Consider the following 20599-nt stretch of genomic DNA (forward strand, 5'->3'; position numbering starts at 1 on the left):
GACTTTGAATCCTCTTGAGCAGAGGTCTGCAGGCCATCGCCCACAAGCCACATCTTGTTGCCAGCCGTCTCTGTACAACCCAGGAGCAAAGAATGCGATTGACATTTTTGAATGGTTGGGGGGAAAAAATCCAAAAAATTATAGTTTGATGACAAGTGAAAAATCATTTGAAATTCGTAAAGTTTTACTGGAACCCAGCCATGCTCATTCATCTACAGTTATTTATGGGCACTTCACGCTACCAGCACAGTTGAGTAATGGTGACAGAGACCATCTGGCTTGCAAAGCTGAGAATACTTGCTATCTGGGCCTTTACAGAAAGAGTTTGTGGAACCCTGCTCTTAAGAAGCCAACCTGGGCGGGGCGGGGGGAAGGATCAGAGCCCCAGAGAAGGCCATTTGCAGGTCCAGCCAGTTGTCTTTCTTGCCTACTGTCCTTGTGAGCGGCCATAGCCCAGAGGCTAGCCTGGGAATCTGGACTACGGTTTCCCACCTATGGGAAGGAGACAGTAGGTGAATGAATGGGTGTATGTCATAAGAGTTTAGTACCTTTATAGACAACCACCTAGAAACACTGTGGTTGCACCTGGTCAGGAAGGGCTCCGGCTAGGTTGTGTCCCATGAAGAATGCTCTCAGGACCCAGTTAACTCCCGCCCGTTCTCTTTTCCTCTACTAGTTTTGTTCGAACTGCCATTCCTTTCACCCAAGAACCGCAAAGAGATAAGCCCGCCAACGTCCAGCCTTATTACCTCTATGGATCCAAGGTGAGTAGTCTTGCCTGTGTGCTACTCCTAAAACTAGTGAGCAAAAGCAATTAGAAAAGTGTTCCCCAAATCAGAAAAGTAAAAAGGTGTAGAGATAGAGAGACAGCAGTGAGATCCAGGCAGAAACAACTGCGAGTATATTTATCTTTATTTGTGCACAGCTAGCCAGGATGGGGGTGAAGCAGACCCGGCAGGGGTGGTTCTTGGGTGGGAATTATTTGGGGGGATTTCACTGAGGTGAGCAGGGACATAGGTGCGTGGGGCTTCTCATCTTCATCCTCTCTCCTCCTGTTGCTCAGCTGATTCATTGCAGTATGGTCGTGTGATTCTGGGATTTTGTGTTCCAGAAAGGCAAGGGTTTTGCAAGCAGGAAGCAATTGGGAAGGTGGAGTTTTGAAGGAAATCCCAGAGGGCTGGAGCTAGCGCCGAGAGACAGGTCTTTTCCCATCTCTTTGCTGCTTTGTTCCCAATACACATCCTAACACTAACCAGGCCTCTCAAATGGTGCCCTGTTCTAGACCTTCGGTCCTTTGCCATTCATTAAACAGACATTTATGAAGTGCCCACGATAAGCCAGACATGGGGCTAGATTCTGCATGCTGGGGATATATCAGAGATTAAAACGGACATCATGTCTCCCCTCCTCGAATTTCTACACCCATGGTGGGTACAGGGGGCAGTGTTGACAGAGTCTCACCAACACTATGATAGATGTAGGAGATCTATCTCTTACCCTGTGGGTTTGAAGGGGAAGAATGCCACTGTAAGAGCGGAATGTGTCCACAACAAAGCCAGCATTTTTATTTGTGATGGAATAGAAATGGCTACCTTTGACCCCATTTTCAAAAAGTAAGCACAGATGGACTCAGAAGAACCACTGAATACATATAAGCAAAGGTACTCCTCTAGTTTGGGGAGCCCTAGATTGGGAAGTGTGGTGAACCAATGAGCTCCCACCACTTGGGCCTACAGGTGGGCTTAGAAGGTCTTGGGATGATGCTGGGATAGTGTAGATGTCCTCTCCAGGACAGCCAGTCTGGTCAAGGCAGCTTTCTCAACACAAGGGACACTTTGAGCCAGCATTTCTGATAGTTCAGACATGTCATTGAATGACTCTGACTCACAAAGTAAGAACAACACCTCCCTTTCCAAGTCTCTTACAAACCTTGTGATTATAACAAGGAGAAAGACACATTTATGTTGATGCTTATATGTCTTTAATACCTTCTCCTTTCCATTTTCTTTTTTTATTGAAGCTAAGAGAGCAGACCTTAAGCTCAGAGTCTTTAATAGGCAATAGAATCTAAGTCAAACTTAATGTTATTTTGTTTTCATTATATTTATTCTTATGTCTCTTCTACTTATAGCAGGAGGGTGCTGGTTTTTCATTTATGGAGTCATATAAGTCTGTCTTTTAAGATAAGTTTAAGTTTTAAAAATGAGTCGATTTAAAGAAAAATATTGTTAATAATAGTAAAGATAGTCTATGGTTTAAACAAAATGGAGATGGGGTACGAGGTGGTATGTGATTGTCCGAAAGCTGGAAAACACTGTGGAGCAAGGCTTCTCAATCTTTCCAAAATAGTCCCCCCAACAGCAGAGGGGACTGGACGTCTGCCTCAGCTGACTGAAAGCATAACCAGGAGAGCCCATCTTCAACTCAAAAGTTTCCTCAAAGTACTGTGTTTTATTAAGTCATGCAAATTTTGCTTTCTATGCCATAATATATTCATGTTTGTTTTAACATTAAAATAATGTTTTTCATTCCTAACTGGGCTCCCCTAAATGGACACTCCTGAGAGACACCATGTTTCTCCTTTGGCATACCATGGGGGTATATGCTTTCTAGCTTGAGAAGCTTTGTCATAGGGCATTCATCCAACCCGGATGATCCACAAGAGCACTGACAGTTGAGGGGAGGCAAATGGGTGGTCTAGGGACACATTTTTACAAAAGATCTACTGTATGGAGGGCTTTAAGCTACACAACGCGCGGGCCGCCTCCTCCCTACCTCTCACTCCCTAAAATGAGGCAGCATGGCAGGATGATCACCACCACCGCCCCTCAGCAAGGCACCCACGTCAGGAACATCCTGATTGGCGGCATCCTGGTCAGCTGCATCATCCTCGTTGGCTTCCCCTTCGGCTTCTGGTTCTGCTTCAGCGCCGGAGTTCTTGCGTGGCATTTCCACCAGGGGGAGCCCTTGCAGGTCTTCCTCTCTCTGCCCAAGTGCGGGGGCCTCCTCTGGCCATCTCACCAACCCATTGGCTTCCTCCATGTGGCCGGCTCGGTAAGACCATCGAGGCTCGTGGCAACGGATGCACCAGAACTGGAGGCAGATGAAAGCTAAGACGGCTGTGAAGCAGGCCAGTAGAATGGCCATCAACACCCACAGGGAGATTTGGGGGTCCACCAGGGAGCTGCCGGCCGCCAGTGGACTCTTATCCAGGGTATGGAACATGGTGCAGTAGTGCCTGTAGGGGAAGGCAGCCTTCTTGCAGCTGATGCACAGGAAGTAGAGAGTGGAAGGTGCCAGGTGTTCCAGCACCACGGAGCTGATTGTTCGGGGCACCTTCTCCTCGTGGTGGAAGCTGTAACGCAGATAGCCGGAGAAGATGCTGTTCCAGTTGGGTCTGTACATAATATGGTAATAGTCCTCCAGGCAGGGCTCTGAGGACGACCAGGAAATGATGGCTCCTGTATGAGAGACGTTCCCAACCTCGATGTTCATCCTGATTCTAGAACCAGAATCAAAGTGGAAAATGACATCCCCTATTGAAGCATTTATGTATGATATTCATAACCACCGTATATTGAACATTCACGACGGGGACTAAGATTGCCCCTGTTTTACAAAGAAACGGGGGGCAAAGAGGTTACGTTACTCAGCGAAGGAGTAGCTAAGAAATAACAGAACACAAGTTCACATCAGGGCTGTCTCGTGTCAAAGCCTGTGTCCTGCAGGCCTGACATCCCCCAGCCTCATCCTGCCCTGGCTCCGATCCCTTAGATACAACATTGTTTCCAAGCCTTTAAAAAATGAAGAAAGGCCATAAAAGAAATCAGATAACCCGATTAATGTGCCCACATGAGTCACCACGGCTCTGCGACCTCCAAGTCAGACAGTTATGTCACCTACAATATCCCTTCTGGACCTTCTGCTCGCAGTGCTGTGAGCTCAGTCATCTAGAACATTCTGCCCACTGCTTTTTTAGCCTCCCAGTTCTGTTGCCCATGAGAGAGGAGATTTGCGTCATCACTCCTTGGCAGCTGGTTTCTCCCCAAAGCCTCTGCTCATGTTTTGTTTCTTTGTTTGTTTGTTCAAGGCCAAAGGTACCCAGGAAATTAGTTGTGTAGGTCAAGGCAATCAGCCCCTAATACCAGCATAAATGCTGCTACTTAATACCTCTGGTACTGTGAGTGTTAATAATGATAGTAATCACCAACCGTTAGTGAGTGGTTGCTATGCCACATCTAGTATGTGTCATGCTAGATGCTCACATACCGTAACAAATTTCCCTTAGTCTTCATCAGGCCCTCTGAGCTAGATCCCCATTTTACAGATGAGCAATCTGAGGTCACTCAGCTAACAGGTAGACTCAAAGCCACTTAACTGCTACATTTCCAAATGCAAGGCTGCTGGGTTTAGTTACAGCACGTTATTGCAAAATGAGGTGCTGGCACTAAGACCCGGTTGCTGTTTTTCCACAAATCAAATGAGCCCTCTTCAGATTACCACCCCTCCCGCTTTGGTAAGAGAGCACCATCTTCAAGCTTTTTAGTTTCTCTTAAATGCTATCTCTTTGAGAGAGAGAGTTTCCCTTCCACTGAATTTCCCCTGATCTAAAAATAAGGGGCAGCCATATTCATTCAGCCTGTGTGTCTGTTCATGTACGGGTCTCACCCAGCCCTGTTCTCTGCCCTTCCTGTCTCACGTGAAATGCAGAAGCCTGCGTTTTAGATTTTAATGACCCAGTAAAAACCCATCAGCCAGATTTTAACCTGAACTGGATGTGAAGCCAAACTGATTTCTATTACAAGCTGCGCTCTCTCCTCCCTGCCTCCCTCCGACCTTCTATTTTCATGGCCGTTTCCCTAGAGGAGGTGGGCTGCAGAAAGATGCACAGCACTGAGCGATTTTTCAGTCCTTGTTTTTCTTCTCTAAGGATGACGGTGAACTGAAATGCTCAGGAAGGGGAAGAGTTCCCTTCAGTTTGGTTGGAAATTTCTTCCCAGAAACATGGGGAATGAAAGGGACAAGACAGGTGTGCTCAGACCCCTCCGGGGAAGGTCATTGCAAAGGAGAGTGTTTGCGCCCCCTTCGTCAGTCTCCCTTCTCATGACCTCCCCCATCCCCTCCACCGGTCCCATCCCTATAAACACACTTCTGACCACAATGAGAAGAGCTTAATTCATTTCTTATAATACAGAGGCAATGGCCTTTGTAAAGCCCTTCCATCAGGGGTGATCAGGAATCCTGGGGTTTTTTTTTCTCTTGCATCTTTTCCCCTGTTTGCTTCGCATCTGCTGCTGGCTGTCTTTGCAGACTGAGTTCTCTACAGCAGACATTTTTAAGAGCTTTCTGGCAAGACACTGGGGCAGCATCTTCAGCTTTGGGGACCAGATCAGTCTCCCTTATTTGCTTTTCTTTCTCTGCTTCTGTTTCTAAATTCCCCCTATTTTTAGCTATTCATATTGCCGTTGCCTGGCCCTCCGCCAAGCAGAGTGTGAAAGGAAAAACCATTTCCATTTCCAAGAAGAGCCATTTATGTCCCTTACCTGATGCTCGCGGTGGATCTGGTTAGAACGCAGCCTGCAGGGGCAGACAGAGTAGACCAAAGCTGAAGGAATGGAGCCTTCTCCCCTCCTCTGCTCTGGGCTCTCCTTGACGCCTCTCTCGCCACTGTCTGAGTAATCCCACTGTCGCCCCCAACGCTCACGTTATTCATTTCTTCAGATCAGCATCATTCACCATGGCAACCGGCAGGCATCTGTACGCACGATGCTTTCAGGGACCAGTCTGGAAAGGATTTTGCCCACTGAGCGGAGCTCTCATTCCTTTGGCCAAAAAAAGGCGAACAGTTTCCGGCAAACTGATCCTCAGAGGTATTAATTCTTCCAAGGCTGCCAGATTTTCTCTCTAATTGGCTGGTGATCATTTTTTGCCCCATCTAGACCCTCTTTGGACAATGGTCAAATGCAAAGATGCCCTTCTCAGTTATCCCACAATTAAAATAATAATTTTATCCCGAGCCATCCCACTCCTACCCCACCTCTATATCACCTTCTTTCTTCATTCTTGTCTCCTGTGTCATTCTCTATTTACATGACCCTGGTCAGGAGTCTTTTATTCTCTGGGCCTCAATTCCATCACCTATAAAGCTCTGGGCTTGGGCTAGATGGGGATGGCAGATGGAAAGCAGGACTACTGCCCCTGCTCAGTCCTGAACCCGTGTCAGGCTTGCTGAACCAGCACTGGCACTGGGTTGATCTGAGCATCCACCAAAATTCTGGTCTACCCAGAACCCCAGCGTGTGACCTTATTTGGAAATAGGATCTTTATAGATTGAATTAGGTAAGGATCTTGAAATGATATCATCCTAGATTTAAGGGGAGCCCTAAATCCGATGACTGGTGTCTTTTTTTATTTTTTTAAGATTTTATTTATTTATTTGAGAGAGAGAGAATGAGAGAGAAAGAGAGCATGAGAGAGGGGAGGGTCAGAGGGAGAAACAGACTCCCTGCCGAGCAGGGAACCCAATGCAGGTCTCGATCCCAGGACTCGAGGATCGTGACCTGAGCCGAAGGCAGTCTCTTAACCAACTGAGCCACCTAGGCGCCCGACTGGTGTCTTATAAGAGAAAGGAGAGGGAGGTTTATACGCAGAGGGACATGTAAAGACAGAGGCAGAGGTTGGAATGATGCTGCCATAACCAAGGAGTGCCAGGTACCTGGAGCTGGAAGATGCAAAGAAGGAGTCTACCCTGGAGCCTTTAGAAGGAACGTGGCCTTGCCAGCACCTTGAGCTGAGGCTTCGGCCTCCAGAACTGTGAGCTATTACAGTGTAAATGCACCATGTTTATGGTAATTTGTTACAGTGGCTCAGGGAAAACTAATACAGCACTCCTTCCACTTGGGCTCAGAAACACAAGCATCCCAAGAAACTGCTTACCAGTCCATCACTTGGGGTTGACACCGGAAGTGGAAACTGCTTACTATTCCTGGATTGGATGGTCCCCAAAGTTCCTTTTCTTTGAGGAATCCTGACACTGCTTCCATTTCCCACAAAGGTGTACCTGCCTCTGAGATTCTGCCGCTTCCTGGTCCCCTCAACCTTGAAAGAATTTGTTGCCATCACTATTGGGGCCATCACAGAGCATGTCTGAAATATAAAGAGAATAAAGTTCTGTCATCTTCAGCCACCAAGTTTGTGGAAATTGGTGATAGCAGCTCCAGCCCAGACAGATTTAGACCTGAATTATTTTACACAAATTATGTGCTTTTAAAAGTCAGTTTTTTTCTCTTCTTGGTTCTTGGCCAAAGTATCCGAGTGAACCCATGAAAGTCTCCTTGTGATTCACATGAGTGATAATCAAAAAGTTATGAAGAGTTTCCTGGTGAGCCACAGACCCTCCCCTGGCCAAGGGTCTCTGTGAGGCTTGGCGTCTCGGGATGTCCCTTGATTAGACACTTGCTCTGTGGCTTTCCCATGGCATCAGGTCTTCCTGGGGGCCTGTCTAAACTCTGCTGTGATGTGTGCTAACGGCAACTCCCTGCCGAACATAAAAGTGTCCTCTCCACAGAAAGGCCAGTGTGGTAGTTTGCAGGTGCCTTTTGAAAAGGTTATTTTGAGGGAAATAAAAATACCAGACTCAGGAGGCCTGTGGAGCGACGAGATAGAACTCAAGCCTTTGCCACAGAAAATGGGAATTTATTTTTAATGCTCCTGGATGCCATTTTTAACACTAAGCTCTTTACTTGAGAAGTTGAGACACTGAGAGAATGAGAGTGAGGCCTGGAAGCCTTCCTATTTCCCAGATCCAAAGAGAGGGGATGGCATTCCTCAGGCCATACGACTGATTGGTGGCAAAGCCAGGGGTGGAAACCAGGTCTCCGACTCACAGTGCTGGGTGCGTCCTGCCCCTTTGGGCCATCACCGTCCACCAGCAGCACCCAGGGGAGCCAGGGCAGCCCTCAGGGTGTGAGATAAATCTTCCCAGGTCACTTGCCGCAGGAGATCGCATCCCAGCCAGACTCACTCTCTCTCCCCCTTCGGGGAGGACCCTCCTGCAGGGTATCCAAGCTGGAGCCTCTTCAGCTGGCAGCCTGGGAAGGCCCTGATTGGCTTGCACCACTAGTAAATTACTGCCAGAGATCAGCCCTTCCTGAAGGTGGCAGCAAAGGGATGATGTGAGGGCATTCCTGGGGCATTCCTAGGCCCCAAAGCTGACCGGCACCCAGGAGAAAGTAGTCCTTCAGAGTGCAGGCCCTAAAACCCCAAGGCTGGCTTCAAATCCTGCCTGTGTAGCCTTGGCAGATCCCCTCACTTTTCTATCCCATGGTTAATATCAAGAATCTCTGTCTAATAGTGTTGGAGCATGAGATGAGCCTCTCTCTGTAAGTGCTGGGCCTAGGAACAGCCGTTACTCTTCAGAAGTCAAGGTCAGTGGGCCAGAACCATTTCCCGAGTTGACTGTAGCTTCATCCAGGAGTTGTAATGGGCAGGGTTTGCACCCTACATGATGCTTCCTTCCTTTCTTTTTTTTTTTCTTTTGTAAAACAGCTTTGTTATTTGAAAAAATGTATGTGCTCATTGTATATAAATTATAGAATACAGAAAGCCCGAAGACAGCAGTCAAACCTTACAACTCAGAAATAAGCACTTGAGAACCTGTGCTTTGTCACTTTACCCAGGCAACAACTCTTTGAGGTAGGCTTCTTATCACCATTGTGCAAAGGGGGAAACTGAGGCTCACAGCGGCTCATGACCTTGACCATCATCACGAAGTGGGGTTTGGCAGAGCCATGCCACCTCCTGGTCTGTGGTCCTTAGAGCTGAAGCTCCTGGCCGGTCTCCCTGACTCGCTGCTCCTGCCCTGCGCCATTCTCCCGTCAGGGCAAGTCAACAGGAACACTCACCTTTGCTCAGCTTCTCCGGAGAAGTAGAGACAGGACTTCACAGTTTAGTGGATTCCAGAATGATGGGAACAGACAAGGAACTAAAAGACCTCAGAGAGAACATCCAACCACCGGAAGGCAGCCAGCAGAAGCAGGGAAACCATCGAATACATCTGGAGAAACGCATTCAGCGACTATTTCCTCTCCCCGCCCTAGAGCCTAGAGTCCACGTACCCCTGACCAAGAGCTCTGTCACTGAGGGTTAGAGGCGGCACTCAGTGTCAAAAAATGTTTCACAACTGGTCCAGTAATTGAAACTAGTATATGAGCCTAAGTTTTAAACATATTATTCTTTAAAGTGAATTATATGGGGTCTATCATAAAACTGCCTTCCAGGTGACATAGATTGACATAGATTGACCTCGGGGAAATTCATCACCCTCTTGCAGTGCTTTCTCCATTAAGTCATAGTCTGCAAGACCTAGGGCCCAGTGCTTTGCTGCATCCAGCTGAGTACCTCTCAGCTGGGTCCATGCCTTGCTCCCAGCACTTCCCACCGTGGCCTGCCCAGGGATATCTGCGTCAGCCCCACCGACAAGACCACCATCAGCGCCACTGGCTCTGCTGTGCCCCCCCCTTTCTCCTGTCTGCATGGCACCACCCCCCAACTACACAGCATTATTGATCCACCAGTCCGGAAGACTTTTGTTATTTTGGCAATTGGTACGCATGGTGAAATAGCACTTTGTGTTTCTCTTCGCTTAGACTCCTCCTCTGCTAAGTGGGGCTGCTGTACCTTGCCTTACGTGGTGTAGGAGGCTCGTAACGCCCCCTAAAGATATCAGGTCCTAATCCTATAACCTGGAAACATTACTTTATCTGAAAAGGGGGCTTTGTAGATGGAAGTGAAGAACCATGAGATGGGAAGATTATCCTAGGTTATCAGGGTGGGTCCTAAATGCTATCACAAGTGTCCTTGTAAGAGGGAGGCAGAGGGAGGTTACACACATCTCAGGAGACGGGAGGGAGGTGGGCCACAACCCAGCCATCAGGAGCTGGAAGAGACAAGGGATGGGTTCTCCCCTCCAGCCTCTGGAGGAGGTATGGCCCTGTTGACACCTTGATCTTAGCTCAGTCATACTGATTTCGGCTTCTGGCTTCCAGAACTATGAGAGAATATATTTCTGCTGTTTTACCAGATTTGTGGTCATTTGTTACAGTTGCCACAGAAAATGAATACACCTGGGTAGTGATGAAGGAATTATTCATAAGCTGAGCAGCATTATATACTTGTGTATCATCGTATGGGTACAGGTTATTTAAAAAGTGATGACATTGGTTTCTTCCAAAACTTTTAGCATCTCTAGGTATTATAGTACTGGTATGATACCGCTGAACAGAAGTTCGGTTCCTGTTCTCCCTCTTGCCTTCTCCTCTTGTCTTTATTCATGAGACAAGAAAAGGAGGAGCATCAACTCTTGAGGTCTCTAGAACAATTCCCTTGGCTTTTTCAACCTCTGAGCTGAGAAGCCCAGGAAGGACCCCAGATGTTGGAGACCCGGCCTACGGCTCACTACATATCAGGAAGGGACAGACAGAAATGTTAGCAAGCCATACTGATGCACTTGAACCTGTAACTCAGGGTTTATCAGTCCTTTAACCCATCTTAGCCTGTGGGCTCTCCCAACAAGGCCTGCATTGCAGTTTTATTCATTTCTCAGTCTTCTTGCCCTGCAGGGATTTCAGAGAGTTGAGCTACAGCCTGAATTCAACCTGAATTAGGGGGCCATGTTTGTGTCTCTGGGCTGATGGGATTCAGATTACTCAAGGAACATTAGAGAAATTGTAACTAATATAGGGAATTAGAAACAGTTTTAACTCTCTTGGGATCTCTGAAAGCAGGGATTGTGATTCCAGAAAGCAGAGATGCAGATTGCTTGCAAATTCAGTTTGCCAAATAAACAGGCCTCCTTGTTCGGAGGGGCTGGCTGTGTTTACTATCAGTGAGAGGTAGAGGCCTGAGGACTTAGAAGTCCACATACAACACTTAAAAATGATAAAAATGGTCACTTTTATGTGATGTATACATTACCAGAGGTTTTTTTTTGTTTTTTTTTTTTTTTTAATCCATATAATAATACATTACAGGGCCCAGGATCTGCCAGATCAAACTCACCTTATCTTCTCTCCTTAAAATACTGTCCTGCTTTTTAAAAAAATAATAAAATAAAAATGCACATCTATGTCACGTATTAAAAATATGGTTCTAGTTTCTGAATCAGGACTATTTCTTGAGATCTCACAAAGTTAGCTGTTTTGCGCATTATGGATTTACACAAGCTTGATTTGAAGTGAGAAATCCTAAATAGGGTACATGATTAGTTTGTAAGGCAGGCCGGTTGGATTTTATGTGAGTCAGCAAGATCGGTTCGGTATAAGAGATGTGTAGCAAGTTTCCAATGTCTCAAGTCCTGTTGCCTTCCTGTTTTTCCTTGCCAAACCTCAGAAAATGGCCAGGCTCCCATATTCCCACATTTTCTCAATAGGGCCCAGCCTCCTATTGAGCCAGCAGGTCAGATGGGTGCCCTGCGGGGGTGTGTGTGTGCATGCACTTTGCAGCATGCCTGTGTGCTTCCTCTTGCATGGCTCTGGTATATTTTGGGGGGTGAGGGGAGTCAGGGGAGCTTATTCACTTAGGAGGACTTGAATTCTGCTCATTTCATGCTGATCCTTCCTGAGTGTGGGCCATCGCCGGAGGCCTAAATTTCTGGTCTTGACCAAAATCCAAGCCTGATGTCGGCACCTCAACAAGAGGCCCCTTCTGTGCCCTGAGCGGGTGTGTAAGAGGAATTCTTTACACCCCTGTGTGTGTGGTAAAACGATCCCAGAATTATTCTTCTCGGCCCAGAACAGGGGAGGCTGCCGAACAGTTTCCATCTACCGGAATATATTTTTATTTGTACTCGCCACACGTGTTAAGGGAGACTTGGCCCTGGAAGCTCCTTGGGTGGGAGTGAAGGTTAAGACTGCTAAGGAGGGGCTCCCGGGAAGCCAGCACTGCAGCCGGGAGCTCTGAAGGGGAGTAAGCACATCTATCCAACCTTGAGCGCAGGCCAGCCTCCCTTCTAGCAACACTGTTTCTCAGCCTCCACTGGGACACTGGCAGCCGCGAGGGCCTCTGCCCAACACAGTCTGTTGGACAGCTCCCATTTTTTAGTGTTGTCAATATGGAGCACAATCTGCATTTTTGATGTGTTCCATCAGCTAGTCCCAGCTATTATGATCTCTGTCCCATCCCTACGTGGGACATGCCATGTGTTGTGTAAAATTGTACCCCACACGTGCACTCCCCTCTCCACATTCAGAGAATTGTGACTGTAGCCAACGCTGCTGGGGGATATTTGACCAAGAATCTGTATTTTCTTCGTCTTCACTTACCAAATTATCAAATGAAGGAATATTAATTGCAGTGAGTGCATCCAATGTGCCAGGCACCACACATAGGGCTTTAGATATGTGTTATCTCATCTAAACTTCCAACACCCAGGGGCACCTGGGTGGCTCGGCTGGTTACGCACCCAACTCTTTTTTTTTAAGATTTTACTTATTCATTTGAGAGACAGAGATACAGAGAGAGAGAGAGAGAGAGCATGAGCATGAGCAGGGAGAGAGGCAGAGGGAGAGGGAGAAGCAGGCTCCCCGCTGAGCCAGGAGCCCGATATGGGACTCAATCCCAGGACCCTGGGATCATGACCTGAGCCGAAGGCAAACGCTTAACCATCTGAGCCACCCAGGCACCCAACGCACCCAACGCTTGAGCTCTGCTCAGGTCTTGATCTCAGGGTCCTGAATTCAGGCCCCACATTGTGCTCCATGCTGGACATGGAGCCTACGTAAAAGGTAATAATAAATAAAAATAAATAAACTTCCAACAATCCCATTGGAGTTCAAATTATTATCTTTACTTAGGGAAGACCATGGCTTAGAGAGTTTAAGTAATTTGCTCAGAATCATCTAGCTAGTAAATTTGTGGACCTAGGATTCAAACTCAGATACACCCACCCCAGAGTCTATCCTCTAGAATCAGACAAAGCAAGACAAAAAAGTCAGAGAATCAGACAGAAAAAAAAAAAAAAGAAGTAGTTGATTGCTTTTGTGCCCTTCAGGGATACCCATTTGAAAGTGCCCTGCTGCTCAGAAATTCCTTTCATGAGATATTTGAGAAGGGATGAAGGAGAAATGATCAGAGCTTTACTGGGTTCTGAGAAGAGGTCTAGAGTGCCTGGTGTGGGTGGGGGGATGATAAGATGGTTCTAGAAGTCAGTAAGCTCTGTCACATGCCCCTAGCACAGCCAGGTCGTCATTCCCTTGTTCCTGCGCAGGCTTGAGCGGCAGCCCTTTTCAGGAGAAAATTCAAATCATGGTTTTGTTTTTTAATCTTTGAAAACAAATGTTGGGAAGTAAATTGGCCATGGTATGGCCCAGTGGGTTTTTTAAATTTACTTCTATATTGAGTTATAATCTTATACAGGAAGTTGCACAGTCTTAATCAGTTCAGGCTGCTGTAACAAGAATATCATAGACTGCGTAGCTTAAACAACATTTATTTATTGCCTAGAGGCTGGGAAGTCTGAGACCACGGCGTTAGCAGATCAGGTGTCTGGCCCAGACCCACCTGGTGGTCTGCAGATAGCCTTCTCCTCGCTGTATCCCACAAGATGGAGAGCAGAAAGAGAGAGAACAAGCCCTTGTTTGTCTTCTTACAAGGGCACTAATCCCATTCACAAGGACTCCACCCTCATGACTTTAATAACCTCCCAAAGGTCCCACTCTTAATCCCATCACAGCAGGGGTTAGGATTTCAACATATGAATTTTGAGGGGAGACAACCATTCAGTCCAAAACATACACAGATCATAAGTGTACATATAGTTTCATGAGTTTTGAGAAAGGTATACATCTATCTGTGTAGTCAACAACCCAAGCAGCAGGTGGGACATTTCCATAACCTAGACAATTCTCTCCTGCCCCTTTCTCATCAGTCTCCTTCTCCAACCAGAAGTCAGCCATGGTGTTTGCTATATACTCCTCATCCCTAATGCTGGAAACAGGAGAATACTAGAGTAGGGCTTTGATTATAGGGCCAGAGCTAAGATGCACTCACTTAGGAGAAAGAGCATCTCACCTCACCCTGTCCCAGCCCTGTTCAATAGGTGGCCTATTACAGAGACACTGAAATGGTTTACTTTCATACACAGAAAGTGCCCAGCCTGGTTTCATGATTGGCTGAATCAAACTCAACGACTCATTCATATACTTCCAGGGTTTGTTGAACATTGACTTCAGTGAACATCATACGTTTCAATCAGTTACATTTCCCTCCCTACATGAGCCTTCCCTGCCTCATAACATTTAGAAATCTCTAGTAACTACGTAGAAGATATCCCTCCCCCAGGTTCCAGTAGAATTTACTGTGACGGCACATCAGTGTTGAGTGCAGAGTGCTGCTCCTTCTCACATTCCAAGCCTCGCCATATGTAGGCATTACCTTACCAAACGAGATATTATTCAACCTGCTGGATGCAGGGGTGTTCTGATTCCTCACGAGTTCTTATTATTAGTGGGTACTCTAATTGTATTCTTCATGTATCCTTGTTATTAGAGAGTACTATGAATGTGATACTTGAGTTGTAAAGTTTAGAATTCATATATAGTAGAACATACTTACTGCAAAGCCTAGACCGAACATAATTAAATCTTCCTTCAATGGCTCCAAAGGGAGTTGAGAATCTTACGTCCTCCAAAAGCATCATTACAGTTCCTATTTAATTTATGTAGAATTTCTAATTAGCCAACTAATAGAAAATTTCCCGCTAATAAAATATCAGATGTGGTTTTTATATATTTGCATACTCCATGTAGAAGATTTTTACAATTCCAGGTAGGAAACTACACTCAGAACTAAGCTTCAAAGTGACGCTTTATCTAAAAAACGAGGTATGGTTTCCAATAGAATTCAGCCTCCAAAGCCCACCATTATATATTGAGGTGAAGAACGTGGGCTTTGGAATCAGACCTCTCTGGATTCAGGTCGTGGCTCAATTATCTAAGGACTGTGTGACCTTGAGCAAGCTCCTTACCACCTTGAACCTCAGTCCCCTCATCTGTGAAATGGGGCTAAGAATTGTCTGTATGCATGTGTGTGTTGTGAAGATTGAATAAGAACACACATGGAGGGCTTCACAAAGCCTGCCATGAGGTGTTCTGTAAGTAGCAGCATTTCAAAAATAAAGTCAACTGTAACTCACCAACCAAGTGAGACCAACTTGGGGCCCTATATTTTAGTCACATATTCCCAGACAGAAAGATCTTAAATTCCATGAATTCGGTGAAGGTGTGTCATGGAGTCTAGAGGACAATGGAGGTGGCCGGTCAGTGGCCAGGGCCCTGGGCTCCCAACCAGCAGCCAAACAGAGCAACTCTGCTTTTGTCTCTTTCCCACACCAGCTTCCACAACACCTTTCATTTGGACTGCTCTTTGAAAAGTTATGAAACCCCTGATTTAATCCAACACCCTCATTTCATGGGGGATGAAGAAACTGAGGCTCAAAAGAGCTTTGGTGATTTGCAGGCACTCAGCACAGGTCTCCTGAGTCCCACCCGTTATAAATGGAGACAAGGAAAAGTAGGAGACAATGTTGAGTCAGCTACTGAGTTTTCACACGGTTCTTCCAGCCAGTTTCTAGTACCAAAGATGTCTCTAGAAAAACAAAATCATCTGTTTTACCACCACCCCATGCCTCAATTTGTCCGAGTCCTAGTTCATCGGTGGCAGGAGTGCCTGTAAAAAAGATACTTGCCTGGAAGCCTGTCCTCCTCTTCTGCCGGGGACCACTATTCATGGAGTGTCCTTTGCGCCACCCTGCGGTCACTGACCACACCTCTCTCCATGACCATCTTCTTGCAGACATATTCGTAGGGGTCCCCAGTGAGAGATTGCGGAGGATGTCAGGTTCTCGTCCCTTTTAGCAGCAAAAAATCTTCCCCCGGGACTCCTGCCGGCATTCATTTACTTCCCAGCCTCTTACTTTGCTACAACGTCTGTCTTCCAGCCTCTCAACATTGCCTATAGCCACATCTACAGCTCCTACAGGAATTTCGTGGGGCCCCCCCACTTCAAGACCATCTGCAGACTCCTGGGTTACCAGGGCATCGCGGTGGTGATGGAGGAACTGCTGAAGATCGTCAAGAGCTTGGTAAGGAAGGACCTTCTCAATAAGGCCTGGGGCATGCCTTCAGCTCTGTCCGTAGGAATCACCCCAGGAGTCCTGTGCCCTTATCCCTGGGTTACTCTTACCTAGCGCTCTGTGACATTTCTGTGTACCTTCTGACCTTGTGGCTTTGCCTCTCATTTTCTGACGCAGAGCTCACTCATTGTACTTGATAACTGAAGTCAGCAATCCTGATTTGGACCTTTAGGGCCTACTGATTACTGCTCATCCTCTCCTCCCATGCAGTGTTTTTTAATTTGAGCATGACAAATCCATGATATGCATGTCGCCATTCCCACGCACCCCCCCAATGCTCACGGCAGACATCTCTAATCAATCACCATGCCTCTTTCCCTTGGGATTTCTTGCTAAACACTTGCAATACTGCACTGGCCTCAAGAGAATTTTATATCCGCCCCAAGTATGACCATCAGAACCTTTAGTTAGTTCCCCATAACACTGCTGAAGCAAAGCTGAAACCTTTAAACAAGATTTTCCTGAAATTTGGAGATGACAAAAGAGAAGTAAATGAAGTGGTGAAGAACCATGTCAGAAATAGGAAAAAGCATTCACCTGCTAACTCCAGTCCTCTGGTAACAGCCGTGTAGAGCCATGAGTTGTTAGAGACTGTGAAGCGAAATCCAGAGTTAAACAGAAAAATATAATGGATTAAAGGTGTCTGCCTTGGATAGACCTATGGATTTTCTGTGTTTAAATTAGCTAATGTGCCTCATTCTCCACAGCTCTCTGGCCCATGATATTTTAGCTCTTAGTCTGGATCCTCTGTAAGCGCCTCAACCCCAGGAAAGACCCCGTGCCTAGAAATTGCCCTCCTGGAAGTCTGTATGCCTAGGGGACTGAGACAGCTCTCTTTTCTGTCTCATGAAGGCCCATTTTTCTGTATAAAGGAGAATAGGGCTGTGTCCCACCTTTCGGAGGGAACCTCCTCCCCCCTCCCAAGGAGCCGTGCCTTCCTGTCTTAGGCAGCTCAGGCTGCTATAACAGAACACCACAGACTACATGGCTTCAACAACAAATGTTGATTTTTCCCAGTGCTGGAGGCTGGCCATCCAAGATCCAGGCACCAGCATGGGGGGGTGGGTTCTAGTGAGGACCCTCCTCTGACTGTACAGTAGATGCCTGCCTTCTCACCGTGTCCTCACCTCTCTCTCGTCTCTTCTTACAGGGCCACGAATCCCATCATGAGGTTCCACTCTCGGGACTTAATTACCTCCCGAAGGCCCCGTCTCCACACACCGCCACATTGGGGGATGGGGTTTCAATATATGAATTTGGGGGGACACAAATATTCCGTCCATAGCACTTGCCCACAGGCCGCAGCAGAACCCCATACACCCCAGTAGCCCAGCGTTCAGTCCAGAGATGCACATCTACAGCAGCGGTGATTATTCACACATGTTGCCCTCTTTTGTCAGCTCCAAGGAACCATTCTCCAGTACGTGAAAACACTGATCGAGGTGATGCCCAAGATATGCCGCTTGCCCCGGCACGAGTATGGCTCCCCAGGTGGGTGATGGGGCTCCCGGGGCAGAGGGCAGTGATAGGAAAATAATGCAGGCCCATCCTACGGTGGGAGGGGCCTTGGCCATCTCCTGGGAATGTTCGATTCTCTAACACGCCGACAGGCTGGCCCAGCACTGGGTTTGCGTCCTGCCTCCGCCACTAGCTAGATAGCCTTGACCCATTTCTAATCCCTCCGGGCAATAGTACCATCTTCCCCGGTGAAGGTAAAGGATGCGTGCTGGACCTGCCTCACAGGACTGCAGGGGGGCTAGAGAGGACAGCAGGTGTGGGAGCATTTTACAGTCTGCTTGTTAAGGTCTTTCCTAACTCAGCACCTCTAGGATCCCTGCCTCCATCTGCCCACTGGTGGGAGGCAGGTGTCGCAGGTGATGGTACAAGTGACATTTCCAAGGTGAGTCAGGAAACGGGAGTTTTTGTCACTCTGCCTCGGGGCAGAGAAATCATTCTTTCTTTCCCTAAGAATGAATGGCACAGGGACTGAATCTGGGGCCTGGGGAATGGGGAAAGATGGAGGCTGTGAGTTTGGCGCCGGGTATTTTTTTCTAAAAACGAAGCTGTCAGGTGCTGAGCGGGTGTGATTCAGAAGAGAAAAGGGCTTGCACTCGAAAGCTCTGGTTTTCAATCCCAGCTGCCCCACTTATTAGCTGTGTGACTATGGGCATGCCACCTACCCTCTCTGAGCCTCATCTGAAAATAAGAGTAAAAGTACCCAGTTCATGGTATTCTTATGAGTATCAAATGAATGGTTGTAGAAAAGTGCTTAGCACAATACCTAACATTTATAAATAAATGTTAATTCCTCCATCATCAGGATCATTATCAGTTTGTGGAGGGGCTGGGAGAGATCCAGGGATGCTGTATTTGTGTGCGTTCGTTTTGCTCCCAAAAAGATTTGAGCCAGCCTCCTGAGCTTTCTTTAGTACTGAGCCCTGAAAGAAATCTCACCCTCGGCCCAGATATAGAGAGACATGGGTTTGGTTTTTTGCTCTCCCACTCAGGTCTGGGACTGCTGGTCAGCTGAGCAGGGTCAGTTTCCCGCTAACCGTCCGCCTTCATCCCCCAGGGATCCTGGAGTTCTTCCACCACCAGCTGAAGGACATTATCGAGTACGCAGAGCTCAAGACAGACGTGTTCCAGAGCCTGAGGGAGGTGGGCAATGCCATCCTCTTCTGCCTGCTCATAGAGCAAGCTCTGGTGAGTCCTGAGCCCAAAGGCACCGGGGACCCTGACCGCAGCCAGATACTTGAGGCCCCGCTACCGCACCCTGCCCGGGAAGCCCTGCGGCATCGACTCGTGCTCTTCCCGTGCAGGGCACGCCCTACATCTCCGTTCTGCCTTCACACAGCTCCAACCATTTGAACCCAGGGAGAAAGGCAGACACAGGCATTACACACCTGGGTTCCTTCCCAGGCCCACCTTCACCACCTGCAGGATCTTGGCCACCCATCCAGGCTTAGCTTTCCATCCACTCGTGAAATAATAACCGCTTGGCTGCTGCAGGCCAGGCGCTGCCTTGGGGGATGTGGCGGTGGCCAGTCCCTGCCCCCTGTCCTGGACAGTAGCAGGGAGACTTACACTGAGCAAGTGTTTATGCAGAAATGCCGTGTTTACGTCCCAGCAAGTGCTAGGAGGGAGGAGTGCAGGGTTTCGTGGGAACATAAGATAGAACCTAGTGTAGTCCTCGGGGAAAGGGAGGACTTCCCTGAGGAGGTGACTGGAAGAATGACCATGAATTGGCCTGGTGAAGAACCAGGGACGAGGGTCTAGGCTGAGGGAAGAGCATGGAGTGCTCTCTGAATTTGTTGTGATGGGAGGCGGCCATTCTCACCCAGGGTAGTTTAGAGGCCAAAAGGAGAGAAAGCGTACAAAGTGCATACAGTAAGAACTAAATAACTGGTCATAGTTAGCATGCCGTGCCGAGGCTCCCACCTCCCAGGCCCACACAGACCCAGAGCACCCTTCACCGCCTGACCGCTCATCTGTCCCCACCAGCCCTCGTGGCTTCAGCAGAGGCTGCCTCCTTCTCATTCTACCCAATGCTCTGCGCTGCCTGCTCCCCTCCTCGTGTGGGGTCCACAGCCCCCGAGCCGTGGGGGAACTGGTGCAGTGGCGCGTTGGAAGGAAAGGGAGAGGCATAATCCTCAGGAGGCAGCAGGAGGATCATTCAGTAAAAGGGGACTGAGAGCCTGCACTGCTAGCTTGTGGGTGAACGGCCTCGGGTGAGGGAGACAAATTACTACTGTTCTTACTCCCGAGAGGGGCATGATCGGAGACGTGAACAACCAAGACTGGGAATGCAGAGGGTGGTACGTGCTGTAAAGGAATGGAAAGGAAAACAGGATAGAGAGTGATGGGCGTTGGGAGGGACAAGCTGCTTTTGCAGACGGTGGAGCTTGATGTCTTTAACAAAGAGAAAGAACCCTGGAATGAGCTGGAGTGGAGAGGCAAAGGGGACAAGATAGGAGCTGAGAGAGGCAGGTAGCCGCGGGCCTGGGCAGGAAGCCATTGGAGATTACTGAGGTGGAGAGTGAGGGGGTCAGGTTTACGATGGTGAAAGGCCCTTTCAGGCTTGGGAGAAGCACCGAGTGGAAGCAGCTGCCCAGGCCAGGGATCATCCTGGAGGCAGGAGGCACCTGGAGAGGGGGGGAAGAAAGGGACTAGGGAGGAGACAGAACACGGGTAGAGCAAGAGGAGAAGTAAGCTCAGAATAAGAATCGGGAGATTCCTTTGGGGCCCCTGGGTGGCTCAGTTGTTAAGCGTCTGCCTTCGGCTCAGGTCATGATCCCAGGGTCCTGGGATGGAGCCCCGCATTGGGCTTCCTGCTCGGCGGGGAGCCTGCTTCTCCCTCCCCCACTCCCCCTGCTTGTGTTCCCTCTCTCGCTGTCTCTCTCTCTCTCAAAT

General features: G+C 48.1%; 2 protein-coding genes across 5 annotated transcripts in view; one reads left to right on the forward strand and one right to left on the reverse strand.

The window, feature by feature from the left end:
• The window catches only part of CYFIP2 (cytoplasmic FMR1 interacting protein 2), a 125899-nt gene that overhangs the window by 69241 nt on the left and 36059 nt on the right, over window positions 1–20599 (forward strand). For all 4 annotated transcript variants that reach the window (XM_032403613.1, XM_032403617.1, XM_032403615.1 and 1 more), the window contains 4 exons: window positions 677–764; window positions 15995–16138; window positions 17590–17680; window positions 18762–18892. In XM_032403613.1, coding sequence (XP_032259504.1) covers window positions 677–764; window positions 15995–16138; window positions 17590–17680; window positions 18762–18892 — 454 coding nt within the window. The remainder of the gene's footprint in view (window positions 1–676; window positions 765–15994; window positions 16139–17589; window positions 17681–18761; window positions 18893–20599) is intronic.
• FNDC9 (fibronectin type III domain containing 9) lies at window positions 2517–6428 on the reverse strand. Its single transcript, XM_032403618.1, has 2 exons — window positions 5544–6428; window positions 2517–3502 (listed from the first exon to the last, which is right to left on the reverse strand). The coding sequence occupies exons 1-2, from the start codon at window positions 5711–5713 to the stop codon at window positions 2779–2781; spliced, it is 894 nt and encodes a 297-aa protein (XP_032259509.1). The 5' UTR covers window positions 5714–6428; the 3' UTR covers window positions 2517–2778.

Source organism: Phoca vitulina, unplaced genomic scaffold (genome assembly GCF_004348235.1).
Source record: "Phoca vitulina isolate PV1807 unplaced genomic scaffold, GSC_HSeal_1.0 scaffold6, whole genome shotgun sequence".
NCBI classification, from domain to species: domain Eukaryota; kingdom Metazoa; phylum Chordata; class Mammalia; order Carnivora; family Phocidae; genus Phoca; species Phoca vitulina.

Bases quoted from the DNA above. Each gene is read 5' to 3' on its own strand.
- FNDC9 (XM_032403618.1), bottom strand. From the start codon at position 5,713: ATGAATAACGTGAGCGTTGGGGGCGACAGTGGGATTACTCAGACAGTG. The intron at 3,503-5,543 runs GTAAGGGACATA...TTCTGGTTCTAG, and splicing joins AGATCCACCGCGAGCATCAG to AATCAGGATGAACATCGAGG.